This window comes from Fringilla coelebs (genome assembly GCF_963513975.1).
Source record: "Fringilla coelebs genome assembly, chromosome: 15".
NCBI classification, from domain to species: Eukaryota; Metazoa; Chordata; class Aves; order Passeriformes; family Fringillidae; genus Fringilla; species Fringilla coelebs.
The window spans coordinates 3475230-3484655 of NC_140041.1; the positions used below are offsets into that span (position 1 = coordinate 3475230).

The 9426-nt window shown below is 44.6% G+C and overlaps 1 protein-coding gene across 10 annotated transcripts in view; it reads right to left on the bottom strand.

The window, feature by feature from the left end:
- Nucleotides 1-9424, bottom strand: part of LOC311159728 (ankyrin repeat and KH domain-containing protein 1-like) — a 100703-nt gene extending 91279 nt beyond the window's left edge. For all 10 annotated transcript variants that reach the window (XM_084215969.1, XM_084215976.1, XM_084215975.1 and 7 more), the window contains exon 1: nucleotides 9075-9424. In XM_084215969.1, coding sequence (XP_084072095.1) covers nucleotides 9075-9353 — 279 coding nt within the window. In that variant the 5' untranslated portion in view covers nucleotides 9354-9424. The remainder of the gene's footprint in view (nucleotides 1-9074) is intronic.
- Nucleotides 9425-9426: the final 2 nt, after the last annotated feature.

The following is a 9426-nucleotide window of genomic DNA, read 5'->3' on the forward strand; positions in this document are numbered from 1 at the left end:
AACTCAGGGGAGGAAACAAATAATTTTCTATCACTTTACTGAATTTCATGGACATACAAAGGGGTCTGACAAGCTGGAAGATCATTCTTCTGGGAACAGAAAGGCATTAGATCATGCCAGCTCCCTGTGAGGCCATAAACCTGACCATGGCTCCACCTTTAAGTGGAGCTGTCAGTGCTCACCTGCTGCAGCAGCAGCTCCGTAGGCAGGGCATTAGATTGGGAGGGTGGGGAGAGAAGGGGTGCAAATCTGTTTAGCTCTGATTGCAGCAGGAAGCTGACTGACTGGAGTCAGGATTAGCTAAAGGACAGCCTTTATTCCCATAGATATTAAACAATTACCAGCTAGTGAAACAAGCAGCTACAGGATCTGGGCTGTGATGAGCTCATTTCAGAGCACAGGTTCATGTTGCAGACGCTGCTATAGATACAGGGTAAATACAGGTGGACACAACCTCAAGATTTGTTGCTGCAGGAAAGGAAAGGCCCTCACACACAGTGTGGGCCATAAGTCCAACATCCCTACACACAACACAATGTTCTTGATGTGTTACCACAGGAGCTGCCGAAAATGATGGGAGAGGTAGCAGGCAGTGAGCAAGGACTGACATCTTTATGGCTGTTTCACCACAGGGTCTCAAGCCTGGCACCCCAAGTCATGAGTCAATTCTCAAAATTACAGCTGTCATTTGAAACATGCAGATAAAACAATAAATCAGAATGAATGTTTTATACTACTACTCGTCCTTTCCAGAGATTGCTGATCTTGGTTTTCAATTTTCTTGCACTCATACTAAACCATAAGCAGACATTCCTGGACAAGCAGCTGTCAAATGGTTCATGTCAATTTAAGCACTTACCTGAATTCTCTCTTAAGCAGACAACTGACACTATTAAGTAGTTCTGAATACCACAAACTACACCCTATCACAAGCCTCTGGAAAGAGCTGTCTGATCTGTGAATCTGCCAGAAACAGAACACTACCATTTATTTTTATTAAAGCACTGTTTCACAACAATAAGCAACATGATTGCACCCTGTTAACCCTCACAGAATTAAGGCACACAACACACATGTTGACTCTTCTTGGTACAAGAAACTGACAACATTACAAAGTTCCTCTGTATAGCAGAAAAGAAAGATTTACTCATCTCAGTAACTACTGAAATAACCCAAAACACTGTTAAAGCCAGACATATTCAATGTCTGATCAACAAAAATAATTATGACTATATTTTCCCCATGTACAAAACAATCTTTTGCAGCAAGGAGCTGTCACGTACAGAACTGGAACCGACAACTGAAGCTTATTCAAAATTCACATCAATCCCAGTAAATCAAGTGCCAATTCTTGACTTTATACCAAAGAAAACCTTTGAATAGAGACCAAGAAACTTGACTAAAATAAGCACCACTTGCACTAAGCACTCCTTATTTTCACGTATTCTATCTCAGTCCACTCTAAATCGTGTTCTGAGTGCTCCATCTTCCCCATGGGCTCTAGGATTCCCTCCTCACCTGTTTTTTTAATCCAATATTCCCACAGAAAGAGACCTTCTTTCCCCACCTCAAGCCAAGAAACAGCTGGTGTAATACAGTATTTGATTTATTAGAATATAAACCAGAAGTGTTGCATCAATTTAGCCATGGCTTTCCTTGCTCAAGTATTAAATCCTAGGCATTAAACCAAACTGAAGGCAACTTTTAAGGCAGAAGATGAATAGATGCATTTGTTTGCTGATGTAAAAGCTCACACCCAACCAAGATGGGAAACATTCTAAGCCACCTTCTTGGAAATGACCTTTCAAGATCTCTTTTCAATCCAAGGGGACAATGCCTAAATAGAAAAAAAAAATCTACAAGTGGATCTTGAATACAATAGTAATTCAATAATCTGTTTCCAGGCCAACCTATACATTTCAGACAGAGGAATCTCAGCATTTAAAGTGACTAATTAAGTTATTCTAGAGGCTTATAGCAAACTGAAAATCATCCTGGCCTTTCTGCCCCTCTCAGAGCCCAAGCTAGTGGCAGCAATTCTTTTCAAGGCCTGGATAAACAGGTCTGTGCATGCTGTCCCACTGCCAAAGCAGCAGAAACCCCAATGCAACTCCTGAGCCATCACTTAGTCATTTCAGAGAAACTATCAGAGAGCCCTGCCTAAGCTATGATCCACTGAAAATTCAAGATATAGCAGTACAAAGGCTTTAAAACGTAACTACTTTATAAAAACAATTAAAAGAGAGACATTTACCTCAGCTGTTGTATTTATCCTAAGAAATCCTAAATGCCAACCATCCACATGAGAGTCCCTTTTTCCCTGGCTTCCTTTCAGGCTGTGGAGGAGCACATACTCTAAAGAGGAGATGCTCAGCAGTCACCATGACCAAGGATCAGTTTGGGAGCAGAACATTCAGCCTCAAATGCTGATCTCCCCTCTTCCCTTGGCTTGAAATATGACTGACTTACTACCTACCTGCCATGTGACACCATTGGTTTAATTCATGATTTTGAAAAGGGGAAAGTTCAACAGGTTTAGGGATTTTCCTAGAAGAAAATCCTAGTTAATTAGTAATCCCTATGCTTTACTGAATGCAAGGGAGAATAACTTAGGCCCCTAGCTAAAGCCTAGTGCTAACACATGAAATGTTAAAAGCATCTGAGATGACTTTCTGCAGGCCCACTGTCCAGCACCCAATCAAACATCTTATTTTTCTTTTATTAGGGAGTATTTTCTTCCTGCAGGGTGGGTATACAAGAAGGTACCTTTGAAAGGCTCTCCTGACCAGAAGGGCCAGCCACACTTTTCTCTTCTCAGCTACCACCAGCATTTGGACAAACACATCATCATAATTCAACTGGGAGTAACCCCTCTCAGTCTCAGCACTTTTTCTTACACATTCTAGGATGCTTTGGAACAGCTAAAGATGAAAATAATTTTGAAAAAAATCTCAACTCCCTCTTAAAAGCAAAGGACCAAAGTGAATAAGGGATCTCATCTCACAAAAAGCAGGAAAGAAGTAACAGGATCCAGCACAGGAGCAATTCTTTTATTTATGCTTTATAATAGTAAGTAGAACCAATTATTTTATTTATGTTTTATCATAGTAAATGTTTTCTATCTACACTTGAGCAGAAGATACACAACACTGCAAAAAAGGAAAAAATTTTCTAATACTTTATAAAACTTCTAAACAATCAACATTACATAAGAAAAAAATTCTTAAGTAATGAGTTGCAAGAGTAAAATGCATTTCCATAAATTTCACTTGCTCAGCATTCCTCCAAAACTATGCAAAATAAAACCTCTGCACTTTCACAATAAAAAGGGAGAACTTCTTGCTGACAAAAAAACCCAAACAATCTGTATTCTATTACAATATATATCTGTGTATACTAAGGACTATAGCATACCATCCTAACTAAACCCTAAATCCAAACATTAATTCCCCTGCACCTCACTTTGTCAGAGGCAGCATGGGTTTATAACAAAAAGGCTGCAACCTTGTTACTGCAGTCTGTTGCTACAAAAAAGAAGTATTTGTATCATTTAAAAGTTAAAGTAATCTTTAGTTTCTCATCCACCAAGGTCACTTGAGGTACCAGTAAGAAAGTTTCTATTTGAGACAACCTCTGAGGCCAGGCACTGTGCGAAAACCTCCTAAAATTATTTAAGTACTTGCACAAATCACTGATTTCTGAGGTTTGCTCACAGTACCCCATTCCAGCAGAAGGCCATTCCCACCAGGAAGACAAGGTCTACAGGAGGCCTTTGGTTGGTGTTTGCATGGCACATGGGCTGCTGCTAGGGAAGAAAGCATCTGCAGGAGACAAATGAAAACACCCTGCTAAGAGTGAGGTCTCAGAGCTTCACTTCAACAGTGCCACAAAGGTCCTCAAACGAGATGCAAGAGTTATTTTTCCTGCTTCATGAAGTTTTCAGTGGGAAAGATACCTAAGGTTCCTTCTTCCATGTAAGTCAAGACTTGCCTCTGTTTTAAATCCAAGAATCATTTTTACTCCCATAACAACTTAATACTTTAAAGGAATCATCATAGATATTACAAGAACTCAAAATTACCTACTAAGATGGACGCTCTGCAGCCTCCTCACCTGCTGGGTCTGAGCCCCAGCTGTGGACTCCAACAAACACCCCAGTTCAGTCCTGGAGCTGCTCCCAGTTTTGAAGGCCAGGCCACACATGTGCACAGAAAAATAAGTGCCTGTGTATTCCCCTTCCCTCCACACTGACCCTTCTGTCAAGTGGATGTTGCAGGGATGGTTTGAGCTCTGAGCAGAGGACAATGTCCCCATAGCACCACCCAGCTGGATCTCAGCATCCTCCAAGGCAAGGAAAGGGACAGAAGAGCTGCCCAATATCGAGCCCACAGGGGAGCAGCTGGGTAGCCCCAGTTAAAATCAGAACACAAGAACTCATGACTCAGCATTAATGCTCAAACAAACCCTTCCCACCCCCACCAGACTGTAACTAGTTGACTGGTGAAACCTATGTGCAAATTTGTACCTAAATATAGATGTTCTGCTAAATTTGGCAAATCTCTCCTTACCAAGGGGTTGCACTGCATATTTATGTAATTATACAGTAGTATTTCACATCTTTACTTTCTACACCTATCATTAGAAAACAGTTGCTGACATTTATTTTAGGTCATGTACCCAACTGGGTCAAACTGCACTAAAGGGAGACCCAAGTTCAAGAAACCTTAGAAATGAGCTCACTGTAAAATGTTATTGAATAGGATTAACCATACTGCTTGTAGGGTTACCATACATGCATACAGAAATACTGCTTGTGCCTGGTCACCACAGGCCACACTTGCAAAGTTACTGAGATACCTACCATGATTTTTCTGGAAGTTAGATGCCTAACCAGACTGGGAATAAATGAACATCCTAATAACCAGCTCTCTGCATCCTAAAGAGTCACCTCAACACTTCTGGAAACCTGAACACGTTAGCCCTTGAGGTTTTCTAACCACTGAATAATTCCTGGAAGAAAATTTTACTTTTTTTTCCCATCTCTTACCTTCTAAACTTTGAAAGACCTTGACAAAAGAAAAACATCAACTGCTAAACTGAAACCTACATTTTTCAGAGAAAAGACTTTTCTGCTTAATACTATCTACCTGAACTTGCACCCGCTTTTTGAATTTCTACTCCTTATGGTAAAGAAAATGCTGCTATTTACATTGTTTCTAATACAATGAAAATTGAAGTGTCTGAAGCCTCAGAAGTCAAAAGATGCATTGTGCACACCACCTACAAGGCAAATCCATGTTAGGAAGCTTCAACAATGCAGAATGACTTTAATAGACAACACTGCTAATCTGAAACAAACTAGGTATTTACTCTGAATTTCAAACCAAGTTTAAAAATTAAGAGTCCTCAGGTTTCAGGAAGGAGGGCCCCAGACAAAATCTCCAGGTACTGCTCTGGAGTGCATGCCATTCAACTACTCATCCTACTCCTTGTAGGAGGTATGTTATGTCTGATTTTTAATTATGCTTTATGTAAATATCCCCAGAGGCTTATGCAATAGGTACAGGCTTAAGTAAGGCGAGCTGGTGGAGGCAGCTCAGGAGAGGGAAGCCGAGAGCTGAGCTGACTCCATAGCCAAGGGCTGGGTGAGCTCCAGTTGTCACTGAAGGCCTCCAAAGCCCTGAATTACAGAATAGGAGAGATTTGCTACATTTATACACTCACTGCCAAAAGCCACTCACTGAACCAAGCTCCCAGATCCCCTGGTACTTCTGTCAGCACCGCCAGCTTCTGCTGCTTGATTTACAACAGCTCAGCAAACTGTCCTGAGCACCAGCACAGCCACATTTATCACCTGCTTCAACTCCTGCTGCTGGGAGGGTTTTTGGTGAGGACCTGCATTTTCTGTGTCCACCAAAGACCTCATGGACATGCAGTACTGCCCTCCCAGCACACCTTCACCTTGACCTACAGCCCTCTGAGCCAGGGTGGAGGAGGCTGTTCAATGCTTGTGCCTTTGGCACTGCTGTAAGTACCAGCAAAATTCACAAGGAGTGGTAATAATACACTTAAAGTCACACCAAAAATCTCACTCTAAACAAGTTGCAGGCTGTGTTCACACCCTGATCAAGCTTAGAAGGCAACTAAGCAACTATTTGCACTGAGGTCAAAACCACTTCATTTCTCAGGCTGCAGCCAGTGGTGAAGTCTCTCTGAGCACAGCAGGCAGTTTTACACAGGAATAGCACAAACCTGGCCTCAGCCCTCCATGCCCAAAGACGTGCTGCAGCTTGCAATTGTTTCTATTTGCATGGGATAATTTTAACTGGTAATTCTAGAAAATATTCTGCACAGCTGCATTCAAATTTCACCTTGTGGACCTAATACAACTCATCTGCACAGGATCCACTTTAGTCCTTGGTTTCCCAGCCAAGAGCCTGGTCACTACCATGTGCAGGCACTGAGCTAGGAAACCAGAAAGCTTCAGTTTTCTCCCAGTTCTGCAAGCCAGGATAAATGGGGCACACCCTCTTCACCTGTAAAATGGGGACACTACTCTCCTCTGTAAAGTACTTGGAGATCTGATCTAAGAAATGCAATATATTTTCAAAAAGGTTAGGTTAAAATATATTGCTCTTTTCATTCTCTAGATAAATGCTTCATTATACTCCTTGTCCTGCCCTTCCCTGATGATTTTCTTTTTTAACTAATTTGCCATTTTGACCAGTCCAATTATTTTAGCATACTAAACTCAGACTAAAATAAAGGATACAAAACCTAAATACCACTGCAGACACATAGCAGAGTCTACAAAATTTTGTACCATTATTTTTATGGCCTCAAAAATAGACAAAACAGATCAAGGAAGCATGGCAAAAATTCACTTTTTTTTTTTTCTTTTCTTCATTTTTAATTCTCCCTTTTAGTTCTCACTAATTCCACCCACTGGTAATAGCTGAAGGCATACTCCCAAATCAGTGACTCATGGCACAAGACCACAGTCCAAACAGTGACTGACTGGCTTCTCAAAGCAACGCTGTTCAAGAATTGCACTGCTCCATCCCTGCACCTTAACTGCCTTTTCTTTGCTCAAAAAAGAAAACAAAACAAAGAGAGACACCCACTACTGACAACAGGTGCTTCCTTAGCTCTCAGAAAATAAAAACCTGAAGAAAAAAAAAACAAAACCCCTTGGTGCTCCCAGCCATGCAGCCCAGCCTAGGCACATTCCTCCCACCCATGCTTCTTCCCAGGTAACTCTCCACAACCAGAAACACAAGACAGGAGAACTCCTCAGGCAATTTCAGCTTCAAGATTAGCCCACCTCCTCTCCATGGGTGCTGGAAAACTTCAACTATTTCAATTCCAATTAATTTCTTCTATTCTGTATTTTAAATAATGAACTTTTCCCCAGGTTTTTCAAAGGAATCATTTAACTTTAAGAGCTGTTTGGGAATCTTTATTTTTTTGACCTCAATGGCAACCTCCCAGACACATTATTTATAATAGGCTGTCTTTCTTAATACTTGCTATTAGTCAAAAGAGTGCTTAGTAAACATCCTAGTTATCCAATCTTCACATCCCTTAAATAATGGGGTGGGTTCAAAAGGGATAAGCTTTCAAAGTAGGACTCTGCTCACCTTGTAAAGAGCCACCAACACCCTGATACAGCCCACTTCCCATCATTTTCCAGGTTCTGTAACTATTGCTTTGTATCTTCAAAGATACATTGAAATGTGACATGAAAGACCTCCTAGAGAGCAGACACACATTGATTACTTGTGTCCTACTCTATCCATGGTAGGTCTTCCAGTTCCCCCAAACAGGTATGTCCTGGAACACCTAATTCCATATGGGACTGATCATGGATGTCCAGGACATCAATCACAGAAGGAATGTTCACATACAAGTGCTCATCTGCCTGACCATTAGATTTTGAGTTTAGTTAAACGTCCTGCTGTTAGCACCACTTTTAATGTAGCTTAGGTGGTCATGAGCAAAACACAAATGTGGATCTGCATTAGTTTAATCACCTTTTTTTTTATTCAGATAAGACCTGGCTCAGGTTTCAGGAGGGCTGGACAAAAGATGGTCATCAAACAGAAGGCAAAAAATTTAGCCACAGGAGGATGACTGCAGGCTCCTCTCCTTTCATCTCTCCAGAAGGAACAAGGACACATCCTAAGTACACTGGCTTGGCCCCCAAATTAAAAATGCTATGTATCACCTTGGCTATTTTCTTCCTCCTGCAGAAGCCCAGAGGAACTGGGAAAAGTCTGCAAGCAGTAAGCAGCCACTTTCTCCTGCTTTCCAATAAAGCTATGTAAGGGCTGTGACCCAGCTGGGATCCCATCTTTTGCTAAGGAATGAAGATTCACCCTTTGGTACGGCAATGACAGATTTACCCTCATTTATCTTCTCTCCCTAGGCTACATAAAGCAGCATTAAATGCCAGTTTACAGGTCCAACAACGCTCCATCTGGGTTGGGATAAGGCCCCCGTCCCTCCTCCACACCCTCCCTTTAAACCTCTCCGCAGGTTTGGAAGATCAAAGGAAGACACCTCCACTACCCTCTTCCATTTTGTTGGGTAAGAAATATTTCTATTGCATAAAAGCGTGTGTGTGTATAGCTATATCTACAGGAATTTATCCGTGTCTGGGCACCCCGAGTCCAGGGCAGCAATAGTGGGGCTGACGGCTTCACTTTGTTCTCCGCCGGGTGCAGGATCTCGCCTCCCCCTCCAAAGCTGCTCCCAGGTGGAAGCGGCTCCTTGAGGTCAGGACACATCCTCACCCCGCTCCGCGGCCGCGGCGCGCAGAGGGCCCGGCCGCCCCCGGCCCTTCCCCGGGGCCGCCGGGAGGCGCGGAGGGGCGAGACCCCCGCGCCCGCTGCCTCCTCCCCGGCCCCGGGCCGCGCTGCCGTGCGGGGCCGCCGGGACCCGCCCATGGCGGCGGGAGGCCCGGGACGAGCGGGTGCGGTGCGGCCGGCGCGGCGAGCGGGAGGGCGGGCGGGCCCCGGCCGGGCCTGTCAGGAAGCGGCGGAGGGGAAGGAGGGCGGGCCAGGATCGCTCACCTCGGACACCTCGTCCTCGTCGCTGCCGGAGCCGCCGCCGCCCCCGCTCCTCAGCACGGCGGCCGCCAGCTTGAAGTCGAGGGCGGCCTCACCGGCCGCGGGCGCGCCGGGGCCTCCCGGCCCGCCGGGCCCGGCCTCCCCGAAGAGGCGCACGGCCCGCAGGCCCAGCGGGGAGGGCCCTGCCGCGGCGGGCGGCTCGGCAGCGGCGGGCGGCGCGCGGGGCGCGACCGAGTCGATCTCCTCGTCGGCGGCAGCGGCGGCGGTGCCGTCCGTGAGCATCGCGCTGGTCCGGGCCCGGCCGTCTCCGTCCCCTCACGGCACCGCGGCAGCGCCACTAACTTCTCACACCCTA